Source organism: Schistocerca serialis, chromosome 2, assembly GCF_023864345.2.
Source record: "Schistocerca serialis cubense isolate TAMUIC-IGC-003099 chromosome 2, iqSchSeri2.2, whole genome shotgun sequence".
Taxonomy (NCBI): domain Eukaryota; kingdom Metazoa; phylum Arthropoda; class Insecta; order Orthoptera; family Acrididae; genus Schistocerca; species Schistocerca serialis.
The window spans coordinates 373,868,169-373,883,685 of record NC_064639.1 but is presented as its reverse complement, the minus strand read 5'-3'; the positions used below and the strand labels follow the sequence as shown (position 1 = coordinate 373,883,685).

Here is a 15,517-nt window from a genome sequence, read left to right as displayed (position 1 = left end):
CAGAAACACACATTTGGGAGAAAATAATAACTTAATCCTCACCTGCCCTAAGTATACTCAACATAGAGAACAATTCCTCTAAAAATTTGACAAAAAATTTTTTAACGCCCTGAATTTATACCTATGAGCCACCAATGTTTGTCAGTCTCCTATATTTGTGTTATGTTATGTGTGGCGAACGTCCACATGCCTCTTTTATCGAACCACTTGATAGTAAACAACTTGTCATTTACTTGAACTCAGTTTCTCCTAGTTTCAACTTCTTTTACAGTTTTGGCCTTTTGCACCTATTCTTACAAACAGCATCATGCTTGTTCCATAGTTGTGGAGCCAGAGAACCAGATCTACACTGGAATACCATTGTCGACACGCAGAATATGTTTCTGTTCCGAATATTGTCTCAAAAGCGTTGCTACTTTTCTCTAAATTGTGGACTCAAATTTCTGTTGCAGCGCCTGTATAAACAATGAAATCCAAAATGTACCTAGTTTGATAGTCACGCACCACAAATTTCTTTATTCCAAATCTAGGTGAAGCTCAGTGTTTAACGTCCTCTTGGCAACAAGGTCATTAGAGATGGAGCACAAGCTCAGTTCAGGGAAGGGTGGAGAAAGAAAGCGCAACACCCTTTTATCCTGGTATTTGCCTTAAGCACTTTAGGGAAAAGCTAAAACAGGATGACCGGACACGGTTTTGAACTGCCATCTTCCCAAATGCAAGTCCAGTGTATTCCAAATCTACTTTGCATTCATGGAATAAATTGTTTAAAAGATAATCGACCTTTGAACAACAAGAGACACCTGTCAGTGCAAAGCTTATGATATGGACAAATGCTCTGCGAAGCGTCGTATGAACTTTACAGCAAATATTTCTAATTTTAAATAAACTGTCGCCTCCTGTACTCCCACCGTTGTCACTAAAGTGCAGGATCTCAAAATTAAAATAAAAAGGCCTCAGGACATTATTTCCTGAAAACTGACGTGCTTAAAAATATATCTCTGGACCAATAATAACTTATTTTCTTTTTACCTTGAGCCATTGGAACACAAATAGCAATAAAACAATACAGTTCGTCAAATGCAGTATTTTTTCACTTTGACACTCGAGAATGCACAGATTTTGGAGCTTTTGCTTTGGTATATACACAAAATTTGTACGTCTCGTCTGCTATAAAAAGAATCAGGTCTTCTGATAGGAATATCGTGAAAAACGCCAGAATTTACAGGGCTGAGGACTATTACATAGAGATTCTGTTGAAGCCTCACCACTGCTACCAACATCATAGAATTCTCACTCACAGTCGGTGCCTGTGAGTATTTCCATGATCTCTCCACCTTTGCAACCATTGTGACGTGACATTGCTCGTAGAACAGAAAAGCGCAAAGTTAATACTGATAAAAACATACAAAGCAAAGTCTAAATCTGCAGCAGCAAACGTAGCTACACACTCGGTCTATGAACCAGAACTATGAAAGTCTCTGGAAGAACAATGCAGAAATTTGGCTCTGTGTGCTACATACGAGATGTGAGTGGAATGTTTTAAGAATGGACCCACTACTGCTTACTGGTTTGGTGGGCAGGTACAAAGAGGGTGGGGAGTGAGTCATTGCCTTGTCTTTGAATGCCCTCTGATGGGAAACTGCGTTTCCTTTATTCAGTTCGTTGTGGCTGCTGGCTGAGTGCGGGTCTGTTAGGGTTTGTTGCCAGATTCTGTCTACATGAAAATGGACGTAGTAACGGAGCATCGAGTTTGTGTGAAATTTTGTTTTAAAACCGAGAAATCAGCTTCTGAGACTTACGAACTATTAAAAATAGCTTTTGGAGATAATTGTATGAGCCAGTCAAACGTTTTTGTCTGGTTAAATAGATTTAAAAATGGCCATGAATCATTTGAAGATGAACCACGGTCCGGCTGTCCTGCCACCTCAAAAACGAATCGAAATATTGTGAAAGTTCGTGACTTAGTGCGCTCTGATAGTAGACTTACAATCAGGGAGATGGCTGATGATCTTATTTTAAGTTTCTATACAGTTCAGTCCATTTTGACCGAAGATGTGAACATGCATGGAGTGTCTGCAAAATTCATTCCGAAAGTGTTGTCAAGTGACCAGAGACAATACCAACTTGAAGTGTGCCAGGATCTGATTAATCGGACTAAAAATGACCTATATTTGTTGAATAGGGTAATTACAGGTGACGAATCATGGGTATATGAATATGATCCCGAAAAGAAAGTGCAGTTTCACCACAACCGAAAAAAGCACTGCAAAGGCGGTCGAAGGTGTAGACAATGTTGGTGATTTTTTTTCGATTCTATCTGTACTGTGCATCATGAATTTACACACGAATACCAGGAATACTACAAATGCGTCCTTGAGCGTTTGGGCGAAGACGTGCTGAAGAAAAGCCCTGCATTGTGGAAAGACAGGAGTTGGGTGTTAAACCGTGACAATGCTCCGGCTCTTCGTGGCTTCTCCATCGTTGAATTTTTGACCAAATTCAAAATTCCTGTTCTTCCACAACCGCCATATTCTCCTGATTTGGCCCCTGCGGACTTATACCTGTTTCCCAAACTGAAATTTTCACTGAAAGGGAAGCGATTTGACTCGATTGAAGACATCCAGGCAAATACGGAGAGTGTCCTTAACACACTTAAGGAAAAAAAATTCCAGGAATGTTTCCAAAAGTAGGGACACCGTTGGAGTCGGTGTGTTCAGCCGATAGGGGACTTCTCTGAAGAAGATGCATCACAGTAGCATGTAAGTACTACCATTGTACAATTACAAGCCCATTCTTAAAACTTTCCAATCACTCCTCGTATCTAGAACTTGCAGCTACCTGTGGCTGAGCATGCTTACAATGCATGAAAGAGAGAGTTGGCAGGACACACCTATAGCACTTCAGGAAAACCCAGAGGCTGCGCTTAAATGCGTCAACAGCACCTGGGGAGCTGCGAGGTATGATTAGTTAACTCGTCTATAGAAGAAAAAGGGTTGAATAAGATGAACTATTAAAGTATTCTGTATCGAATTTGGGAGTTACACTGAAGAGCCGTAACACCATCACCACCTGCTTAATAGCTTGTCGTCCGTCTTTGGAACGAAATACATCATTGATTCAACGTATCAGCTATCCAACAATTTGTTAGTAGGTTTTTGGAGGTATGTCGCATTAGATGTCTACGCAAAAGTCATGTAATTTGCAAAAATAACGGGATAACGGGCCGCTGATTTGCGTACGCAGTGATAGTGCCCGATAGCGACCCAGATGGGTTCCATAGGATTTACATCAGGCGAATTTGGTCAGCGAGACATCAACGAGAGTTCATTACGATGCTCCTCAAACCATTGTAGCAGAGTTCTGGCGCCGAGACACGGACAAGTACACTGCTGAAAGATGACACAGCCATGGGGGGAACAATATGCATGGTTGCTCGAAGCTGTCAGCGTATCTTCGATTACTACCACAGGTCCTATACAAGTGCAGGCGAACATTTCCCATGGCATAATAGTGCTCCAACAAGCTTGCGTCCGTGGCACTCCGCACGTTTCTAGTCGCCGTTCACTTCGATAACGGCGTTTTTGGAGACGACCATCGACCTAGGGTACCAAAAATTTGATTCAACCAAAGAGTCGACACATTTCCACCCATAGTCGGACGAGTACCGATGGTCTCATGTCCATTGCAATAGTAATTGACGACGTCATTAGATCAATATGTGAACACATAGGAGTGGTCTGCTGTGGAACTCCAGGTTCAACAATGTACGATGAATAGTGTGCTCCAGAACACTTGTGCGTGCTCCAGCATTGTACTCTCTCGGGAGAGATGCCACAGATCACTAAAATCCTACTTTAAAGAGCAGACAAGCCTCCGAACCGCACATTCTGTGAAGAGTCGTGGACGTCCAACCATTTAGTGCCTAGTGGTAGTTTCACTGTCGTTCTTCCTCTTCCCATAGACCCTCACGACGATAGTGTGTGGACATTCGATCAGCTTCGCCATTTTCGAGGTACTCGTTCATAGGCTCTATGTAATAATAACCTGCCCTCGGTCAAAGTCGCTTATCTCAATGGATTTCTCCATTTGCAGCCCTTATCTTTGCTAGGGTGATCCCCCTCTGTGTTTGCTCTTCTTACGTACTTTTGTTACAATGTCACATGCCTGCAACTGCCACCAGGCGGCAGCCAACATCTTCATGGGCAGTGGTCATAATGTTTTTGGCTTTTCAATGTATGCTTTGTGCAAATTCACTAACAGACACTCTGAAATGGTTGATTTCCTTTAGTAAAACCCACACTCCAACTGAGATTATAATGGCTTCGGAAGCCTTGTTAGTGCCTTTCTAAAAATCACTAGGCAAGTGTTTAAGAGCATTTAAGTTGCCAGTACCAGGGTCTGCATATACTGCCAGCTTTGCATTAATTTTCACCACTTGTAGAATTAAGTGAGCTGCTGTGAAGCTACAAATCACCTTTCACTAATTACTCGATAACACATGCCTAGTCACACATAAATCTTACCTATACCACATATAAAAGAAAAGTCATATACTTTCACCAAATAAATTAGCCATATATGCTCATAACTGCAATGGCAAAACCTTTCATTACGAGAGGTCTTGAATGTAGAAAGTTAATATTATGTTTCTTTCAAAATACACACCTTATTGTGACCAGTTTTTTGTTTAGCTTAAGTACCATAGTAGCATTATTTTTATCAACCTTTCACATACATCTCACTTGTATTTTAAAGAAAATGTTGGAATTCTTTTCTAAATAGATGTAAAAGAGAACAATACGTTTTTTAAGCAGGCTACAATTTATTTCACTTGATAAATATACAGTAGCTACATAATTTGCAGTTATCAACATTTTTAGGTGCCAGATGGACCTGCAGACACACCACTCTTATAAGATTTTGATGTGGCATCAAATCGAAAGACCTGCACCAGGCGAACGGTCTACCCGACGGGAGGCCATAGCCACACGACATTTCCATTTTTTTAACGCTCTGCTGTGCTTGTTGATATAGTAATTGCGAATGCTTCTTATTTTAGCTTTTGCAATACTTAAATCACAACTCTGGACATTTTCCTATATACCATTTACTACTTCAAGCAATGCTTAATATCTGCCCTGTAGCACTCGTTTTCATCTTTCAGTGAACAAGATCAGTCCTTGTATAGTTCAATAAACTGTATAATTATTGCTAACAGTCATTTTATAGATAATTTTAAGTACTGCAAAACATATAAATGCCCAAACTTCTAACATAAAAAACCAAATATTGCGATGCTGGTTCGCAATACCACAACAAGATGACAGTCGAATCATTCTAATTGTTGGTGGAGGAAAGAAAGAGGTATCATAAAGTTAAATAACTTTAACTTTTATGGAATAGCTAGAAGTGTAGTCACTTGAGTCTCGACACAGGGTTTTGTGTGTTTCTGCAAGCAAATTCATTAATGTCATTAAGTGGCGACCAAGTCATGTCAGTTCTGCTGCTTGTGGAAACATGGTTTTACCACATGATATCTTAAGATATGTCCTACAGCCTTGTCCCTTCTTCCAGTCAGTGTTTCCACATATTCCTTTCCTCATCGATTCAGCAGAGAACTTCCTAATTTCTTGTCTTACCAATCCACGTAATTTTCAGCATCCTCCTGTGACACCTCATCTTGAACACTTTAATTCCTTTGCTATCCAACTTCTCGAAATGTCATGAGTCACTTCTACACAATGCTGCTCTCCAAATGTACTTAGGCTTTTTACCAATAGACTCCCTTTAACGAGGAATACTTTCTTTGCCTATAATACTCTGCCTCTTATATTCTCCTTGTTTCACTTCCCATATATAACATCTAATATGCTATTTGACGTTGTTGACTGCATTTGTACTAATGCATCTGAAACCCTTCTGTATAAATAGTAGACCCTTGAAGTCTCTGTAGGGATTGTTTTCTGGTCCTAACATTATATTCATGCTTTGCAGTTTCTTTAAGAAGAGAAAAATAGTGGTAATTAGTAAGGACATTAAAAATACAGTTTTCAAAATTTGAAATTTTCGTCGAAGTCCATGTAACATGCTCTAGAAATAGCATAAGATAAGACTCTTATAACACAGTTGTGTATTCTGTAAATTGGGTTTCTCCCCCATCCCCTCTTCTGGAGAAAGATAAAGCCCACACTGCCCAACAAGAAAAAGTTACCTGTATTGAAGAAGAAAAATACAAGCGCTTTGGACATTATTTGCTGTTCAGAAAGAAAATAAAACTTAATAAATAAGGTAAAGAAGTACCATGTATTTGTAAGTACATATTTTCTTGAGCAACAAAAACGTTAATATTTTGAAATGTTTGTATGACATTATTCCTATTCTTTTACTTCTCAGCACTGTCAAAAATTATCATACAAACTTTTTCAGGACTATTGGCTATTAATTTTGCTTTTAACTTTAGTAAAGTCAGCTGTCATTAACAGTTCCTCAATTCTGATATTATATTCTGACTTTTGTATCACAGATGTTCCAAACCTCATTTTAACATTATGTTGATCTTCTTTATAGAGAGTACACATCCCCATTAAATGGCGAGACTGCCTGCTGTTCCTTTCCGCTAACGTCCAGCATAAATCAACCTCATATTATCCTTAGCTGATATCAACAGGATGGCGCCACATGCCACACCTCTCAAGTGACCATGGCTGAGGCCAAATCATTTGTCCTGGCGGAGTGATTTCGGAAGGACTGTGGCTCCTGAGATCATCTAATTTAACAACACTTGACATTTTCGTCTGGGGTGGCCTAAAAGGCAAGGTCTACAGGAACAAACCACACAATTTCGAATATTTACGAGAGAACGTCATCCACGAAATCCAGGGAGTGACCCCAGAGGTTCTGGCAGCAACATTCGAGAATCTGCAGCATTGTGTTCAACTGTGTATACAAGTCGAGGTCACTTCCAGCACCTTTTGTGATTGACTTCAATTTCCTGATGAACACGGTATGACATGATCATTTAATTTCATTTCCTAGTTTTTATGCAAATCCTTTAAGTGTAATTCAAGCAAATGTTTGTTTGTGAAGCCTCTTTCGAGTCGGTCAATCTGTAGCACTGGGAATTTCGAGTTTCCTAAAAAGTTTTCCAGTTGCAGATTGCGACAGTACCTAACGGTTACTGCTTGTGTAATTGCTCCTCTAAACAGCAGTCCATATGAGCAAACCAGTTGCATGTTTACCTGCAATTACTCGTTCTTTAGGTACAATACGTGGGCTATGCATGGCTCTGTTTAAAAAGAATAGCTCGACATAGGCAGAGCATACCTGCTTTCATGCCCTGCAGTCAACTCGCTGCAAATAATAATCTGTAGCTGTGATCCTGCAGTTAAATATTCTATGCACTGGCTACAGTTGTGAGTTAATAAAATATAAGAAATATAATATAAAAGTTAAGTGAATAGTTTAGTAATAAAGGTTCTATTCTAATGTCTGTAATTGATGTGAATGAGAGAATTATGTTGGATAGTGTTTATTCAATAAAGATCATATCAAATAAACAGGAAGTGGTCCTATGATATTCAGTTAATACACAGATACAAAATACCCTTACGCAATGCAGTAGAGATACATTGAGAGCCTTATGACAATGGTAACAATATACTCAGACTAAACAGTCATCAAAGATACATGAAAACTAACTCCATTTTGTGATCACAACAAGCGAAATACTGACCAGCTAAAAAATAGTTCAAAGTTCAACAAAATGATTCACAAATTAACTCACACGACACAAAGAATGGTGACTCATACTCCGTCTATCCTCAGTTCAGAAATACGGAAGTAGAAGTTAGAGTCCGACTCTGGAGCACATTCAGACCTCTTGAAATATAAAGCCCTTCAAAACTATTGTAGTGGCCTCTCACTACCCAGGATTAGCCATCTAAATCATTGAATCACAGAGTTACCATAGGCAGGTCTGCCCCCTTACAGTATTTGACATAAGTGGCCAGAATTGCTCCCTTGAGCTCTTGCCTCGAAAAGTCTGTCTCCACTTAACTCCTGTAGTGTTCCATTACTGTCCAACTCTCATTGGCTGAAGGCCATCCCCACCAAAAATACATCTTTCCTAAGCTATACAAGCATGATTTGACTCATCATGACCACTTCCCAGACAAAACTAAAATATGAGAAGAATATTTAGTTAAAGAAATATTATAAATATTCAGTCACACATTGATCATTTGTGGTAATTACAAATAAGTAATAGTTCATAAATAAATAAGCTAGTATTCTTGTGCAAGTGCACTCATATTCAATGACAAAGAATCGTTGTTAAATATTTTTTAAACAATTATTTATGCCTTCTTGACATAAGTTTCTTTTGGTTCTCTTTTCAGTTGTGGTGTCTACTAACACATGCAGTTCGTGACATTTAAATTAACACAGTATTTTAGTAGCACTTGCAATCAACACACAAAAAAAGTTACTGGCAAAATAGTAAACAGCACATGAAATAAATGCACAATTATGAGAAAATATAAGGTACTGATGCAGTGTTCTTTCACTGTGTAAGTGTGGAGAATACAATGTTCTGGCAAACATTTTCATTATAAGAAGTTACAAAAAACGTAATTAATCAAAAACTAAAACAGATGCAGATACATAGCTTTCAAAGGTGATAACTGTAGTACAGTGCTATCATCTGAGATACAATGTGATGAAACTGCATGAAGCAATTAAAAGATGTTATTCAGTGGTTCATTGTGAAAATATTTATTCACCATACAATATCAACTTCTATTGTTCAAAAGGTATTTAAATTATTGTTGTGTCACTGGATGCAACTCATTTTTCTGGGATCACTGATGTACTCAGATTTGCATTAAAATTTGATTGTAAATTATTAAAGACTCTCAAAGAGCAGTAAGAAGTTATTTTTCAGCTTGTCTGACACTCCACCATTTCCTGGATCATTGTTTCCTGCACAAAGACGATGTGATTGATAGCTGTCCAAATTCCCAGCATTTGGATTTTCGTGTTTCCGGTCATGCTGCTTGTCTCTGCACCTGGCTGGATGGAACTGCTCAACTAGCCAGGCTGGCCATTGTGTATCTTGTGCCCTGGGCCCACTAGCATCCAACCATGCAACAAATTCATCTCTCCTCAGTACCAGCCCTCAGTGGACTAATAACTCGCCCACATACTCGTAATGTTAAAAGACTTATGGAGAACTCCACTCACATGACTCATATGTGTGCTTACAGTACTTTCCTAGCAACGAGCAGATTCTTCCAAAAGATAATGCCCCAATGGCGTGGAACTAAGCAATGACATGCTGATTTAACAGTATCCATATTTCTACTAGTGCAAACAACGTTTAAAGTAAAAGTTGCTTGACCAGCTCAATTTACTATGGATACTGCATCAATACAAATAGCTGATAGTTGAAAAGTTTTCACAGTCACCAAAAATTTTATTTCCACCCAGCAATAATGTCACTGCAAAATGCCAGCTATCTTTGTCCCATTAGCATACTTGCCGACAGGAAAATAAAATTTGTGAAATGTTTATCTGCATTGATGAATTACAATCATCACCTACAGTCAACATGACCTGCCTCTATAAATATCACACGACTGCTAATATAGAGATGTTAATGTTGCCAGATTTAGGTTAGAACTTCTGTAAAGTGGAAATTAAAAAGGAGGTTTAGCCACATTTATCATGAATCTTCATAATTATAAGAACAAAGATATTGATAAATTTTTCTTGGATCGGAATACAGAAGCATGCAAAGCGGAAGTAAAATGTGAAAACAAATCCTTTTCAGTAGTGTGTAATTTAGCACTTTAAATAAATTTCAAGCTGCTCACAAATCACTTGGAAGCTCTATTGCCTTATTCAACAATTAAAAAGGCAGTTATTGCTGATGATTTTAAATTACATTTCCTAAAAACTCTTCCACTAAAAATTTCCTGTTGTGAGCAACATTATCGTTCAGTCTGATTGCTACTATAAACTTTCAAGCTAGGGTAACTAATTACTAATTTCGTTATGGAAAGGTCTAATGAACAAAATTATATGAAGACATTAGCTGTAAACAGTTGTAAGGGCAGTTTATGAGAAACATAGTTAGTGCATGCAAAACTGGTAAGTGATGTGCTTCATTATTGTTAATTGGTAGTTTTGTGATAAACTGAGAATGGCAGCTCTGTCTCTAATTTCAGATTCCTACTAATGGCGCCTTTATCAAAACATGTACAGTGAATAGTGATAAGTGTCAGAAACATAGCTACCAGTAATAGTAACGTATGCAGTGTTCATGGCAGGAAAATGCTTTTCAGGGTGTATTCTTTTGAATCTGAGAATGATGTGGATAACTATGACTCAGATATCAATCCTGAATATGTTCCTAAATGCAAATGCAATTCAAAAGTTCTTGCTAAGGTAAATATGAATATTTATTGAAGCAAGCAAACAATGTTAAGTTGCATCCCTTACCATAGTTCATCTAAATTTACATCACTGGGTGAAGGTAGAAATGTTAAGGGCCATCCTTAACATTGTGCCACAGTGAGGTGCTTGCTGAAATTAATTTTATATTGTGCTGAATCATAGATCAATTTTTGAGGTTGTTGTACATCATTATTGGAAAAATTGTTTGTCTAAATCTTAATATCAAAAACTGAAACAATTTGAGCCTTTTACATTTGTATTTTTGAGGGCTTTTACAGTAATGTTTCATTATTTCACCCAGCAAGTAAGTGGAGGTAAGTATGTTAAGCCATATGAAGAGCACTCACTTAGCAAGCAAACAATATTAAGTACAGTTTTTAAGAAAAGAATTTTTAGCTGCAAATTACCATTTTAAAAACATAATTACTGAAAGTATATTTGAAAACAGTTACCTGTACGAATAAAAAATTACATTGCATCTGCTTGAAATATCTTATTTATGTTATTTTATTGAAATCTTACTGTGCTCTCTCTCAAAACAACAAATTTTCGCTTACCATTGTTTACAGCAAGGTCTTCCTACTAAATATCATGATTGTCCAAAATATGTGGAGTTAAGCCTCCGTATAACAACAGAGACAAGTAAATACCATCAAACTTATATACGAGGAAACCAGTCATCAGTAACATTACTAGATGCTATACAAGCCACATATATTTTGTTTTCAGGTGACAAATATTGCAATCAATAGCAAACCAAGCATAATTTTTAAAAGCTGAGTTAATGAAATTTGTATGGACATAATAAATGATTCCTAGCCAATTCCATCTCATTTAACTTCGAAAAGACACACTGTATGCAACCTGGAACTTTATGAAAGGTTTAGCATATGCCAACAATATTGATACCAGGTCAACAGATGTGGTTGATAGTGTTAAATTCTTTGGATTATAGCTCTATAATAAATCCAAGTACGAGAAACATACCACAGAAGTGATGAAGCATCTGGACAAATCTTTGTTTACAGTGCGGATGTGATCAGACACTGGCAAAATAAAAATAAAATCACTTGAATATGTTGCCTATTTTCTTTTTATTTACAGTGCGGATGTGATCAGACACTGGCAAAATAAAAATAAAATCACTTGAATATGTTGCCTATTTTCTTTTCAGAATGTAAGAAGAGACCAAAAGAGTGTAATTCGAATTCCTTGTGGTGTGAATTCATGAGCATTCTGCAGAGACCTGCTCATTAAATGGAGGATACTAACTGTTGCTACCCGATGTATTTATTCCTTAATGGACTTTGTCATATAAAGATTTAAAGTTTCTTTTTTGTCAGGAGTATCCAATTTTAATAACTTATCAACATCCATAAAAAGTTATGCTATTTATAAAATTCTATTCAATAAAAGCTTAAATGATTTATTGGTGGACAACTCTATCTATAGCAATGAAGAATTTCTTAGTAGAACGGATTGATATCGTTATACCGGTACATTATTAGTTTCAAATGACACTTTTTTTCAAATATGTACCAGTATTACGTATTCTTGATTCATAACTTGTTCTACATGCTTAAATCGATGGAACAAAATGTGCAGTTAATCTAATCAGTATTTACACCTGTGTATTTTATGTGTCTGTAACACAGGCTGCCGATCTCTAACATTGCTATTAACTGGCTATCCAGTTTTTCTTACGCTTCTTCAGCCTCTTTACGAACTGTTCGAAACAAATATTTTCATTGCAACAAGATGCAAAAATGTTGAGTCTACTTACTATATGTGACGCGCAAGAATACAAATTCAGTAAACTTCAGTTACCTACATTGTTAATAATAATAATAATTATTAATAATAACAATTTGAAGTCTTCCATATTGAGTTTGAAATGGGAGTAACGTTCTTAACGCTCACAGACATCAGTCCCATTCTATATGAATCGAGGTGACGTCTGCCTTAGCGAAACCGACGGTACATGACGTAAAAGTTTCAAATTGAAGTCGGACACCTGGCGGGAATGTGTGACACTTGGTCATGTGAACACATCTCTGTCCACACTGACGTGGTGGTTAAATATCTCTGACTGATACTATATTTGTGCTGACTCGGAAAGTGAAGTCTTAGTCACTTTGTGCGCCGCGGCTGTTGGTGAATTGAGTTGAACTTGTTAAGCTACCGTGTTACCCGTGTATTGATTCAAAGTTCAGTATGAGTCTCCAGTGGACAATAATTGCTGCTTTTCTGTATGCAGAAATTGCTGTTGTTCTTCTGTTGGTGTTGCCTGTTGCTTCACCGCAAAGATGGCAAAAAATTTTCAAATCAAGATTCTTAAAGAGCCTCACAAGCCAGGCACAAATCTATTTCGTTGTGTTGCTGGCAGTGCTGGTTCTCTTCTTTCTCGACGCCATACGTGAAATGAAAAAGTATTCCAGTCCAGATGAATCTGCGCACCAGCATCTTGATGCCGAAATGCAGGTGAATATGCGCCTTTTCAGAGCTCAGAGGAATTTTTACATATCAGGATTTGCTCTGTTCTTGTCACTGGTAATTCGGCGACTTGTGTGCTTAATGTCAATGCAAGCAACGTTGTTGGCACAAAGTGAAGCTGCTATGCAACAAGCGAGATCAGCAACTACTACAGCTCAGAGTCTCATGGCACAGAATCAGACAAGCGCGGCACAGAACGACACGAACGAAGCCCATGACAAGGAGGTGACAGAGCTGAAAAAGAAACTTGCGAAGCTGGAGAGCGATCTAGAACGCGAGAAGAAAGATAAGGAGGCCATTAAAGCTCAAGCACAGTCTGTTAGCACAGAATATGATCGTCTAAATGAAGAATTTCGTAAGATGCAAGCCAAGGTAGACGTTGCTTCTGGTGAGCCGAAGAAAGATGCTTAACTTAACGTGTTTTTGTGTTGTGCACACACAGCATTGAATATTTGTTGTATATACTGCTATTCTTTATGTTTGAGAGAGATTTTAGTACGTTATGGCATATTTTCATCTAAAATGCAAATTTTCCTCCACTTTGATTTCGTGGTTTCAGTGTTAACCAGAAAAAAATCTTTCTATTGTGTTGTCGTTTCCTTTTCATCAAACATTGTGTAGTCATGTGCTGCCATTACTTTGCATTAAAGTACAAGGAAGGTGTAAAATTTGGTTACGTGGTGAGCTCTGTGCTACATAATTTTGCTTGTAGGTCTTTCTTGTAAAAAGAATAGCAGTAAAATGGAGACTGACTATATTCTCTCTCCCCCCCCCCCCCCCCTTTTTTTCCTCTTCCATCCCTCCCACTATTCCTTCTGTTTTTTGTCCATTTATTTAATTTCGTTATGTGGTAAGCACTGTAGAGCCTTTTTCAGACTCTCATTAATCTCAGATTCAAACGATTATTGAATATATAAATTGTTATTCTGTAATTAGACTGATATCTTTTAAGATAGTTGCCAGCATGGATTTCATAATTAGGTTGTTTTGATTTCATAATGCATTTAATATAACACATTTATGCATTTCATAAAGTTGATATAAAATGGCAGCTATGAAAGTATTTTGGCTTCATAAGTGAGCTGTTAGGATATTTCTAAATCCTGTGCAAGTTTAATGGCTGTGTCAATATTATTGGGTTTAAGATTTGATACATTTAGGCGACCTGTTTGCCCTATTATGTGGAATTTCAAAAACTATAATTGTAGCTGTATCCTATTTGAGAGTACAGCATGCCAGTGATATGAAATCTGTGAGACTTTCATGTAATAGAAAGTTTTCAGCTTCATGTTTTATTCATATAAAAGTTAATTTAGGTGACTGAATATTATCAGTTATTTGAATTTAAGAAAAATTCTTGGTCAGTATGCAGTTGATTCTATGAAAGTTTTTACCTGTATAATGATGTAGTTTTTCTTCTTTTAAAAATATAAGCAATCTGCACTGTTACATAAAGTGGTTTGGTTACATCCACTAACTAATGATAATTTCTTTGTACTGAAATATTATTTGAAGTAAAAACTCTCAATTTCATAAAATTCTTTCATTTTGCCTGTTTCCCAGTTATTTCTCCTCATAATATGTGTGTGTGTGTGTGTGTGTGTGTGTGTGTGTGTGTGTGTGTGTGTGTTTTACCACAACCTTTACTTCAAACTCGCATTTTAGCTTTGCCAAGTCTCAACCATATAAACTGGTCTGTAACTGTAGCAAAGATTTTAATGGAGAGTTTAACTGTCATACTCTAGCCAAAGAAAACATATTCCATAATAGGTTCTCTTTAAGATGTGAAGTTGTCCTAATGTGCAGTAACATTGTCATCATATCACGTGAGGCAGCTGCAGCTGAATTCTTTTGTGGGCAAGTCCAAGTAAAAAGTGCAGGCAAATTTAGTTTGAGATAAATGTCAACAGGTGCATTTGTAAGGGGAAATGATCCCACATTGTTTGCTGCCCTATCTAATGTTGTAATTAAGATGCAGTTCCCCACCCCCCTTCTGCTCACACAGACCTAAAGCTGTGTTTTTCTAAAAGGTGTAATCTGGGTGCTTTGTTTAAGGAGTCAGTAAAATTTGGTATACCTTGTAACTTGTTTTGTGGAATTGTAAGTTGGAAAGTTAACATGTTTGCTGTGCTCAGGTGTGGCTACAACAGTTGATTTCCCTGTGGGGGAAAAAATCAAATTAGTTTTTATTAGATCTGCTGGAAGGGGATGGAAAAAAATTGAGATACACACTAAGAGAATCAAAAGCAGTATTGTCCTGAAATTACTGTTCATTTCGTACTGGAATATTTGATTTGTGAAAAACATTGTTATGAATGCTGATGTTAACATTTAAGACTGCTGAAAGTGTAATCTGAGTTCAGTAAAGTGAGAGAGAAATTATGGTCCAGCTACTATCAATTTGCCTGACTACTTCTCTCTCATACATTTTATTTTGTCATAATTCTTCCATTCTAGTCTGTTCTTTGAGCCACTTACTGAAGAGCTATCAGTTTTTAGTAGTTTTTGCATTAGAAGCCCATTTCGTACTGTCAATATGCAGCACTAGAGGCAAAGAGTACATCATTTT

The 15,517-nt window shown here is 37.4% G+C and overlaps 1 protein-coding gene across 1 annotated transcript; it reads left to right on the top strand.

Moving 5' to 3' along the window:
• Window positions 1–12,531: 12,531 nt before the first annotated feature.
• Window positions 12,532–14,472, top strand: LOC126457189 (B-cell receptor-associated protein 31). Its single transcript, XM_050093280.1, has one exon. The coding sequence runs from the start codon at window positions 12,670–12,672 to the stop codon at window positions 13,357–13,359; it is 690 nt and encodes a 229-aa protein (XP_049949237.1). The 5' UTR covers window positions 12,532–12,669; the 3' UTR covers window positions 13,360–14,472.
• The last annotated feature ends 1,045 nt before the right edge of the window (window positions 14,473–15,517 follow it).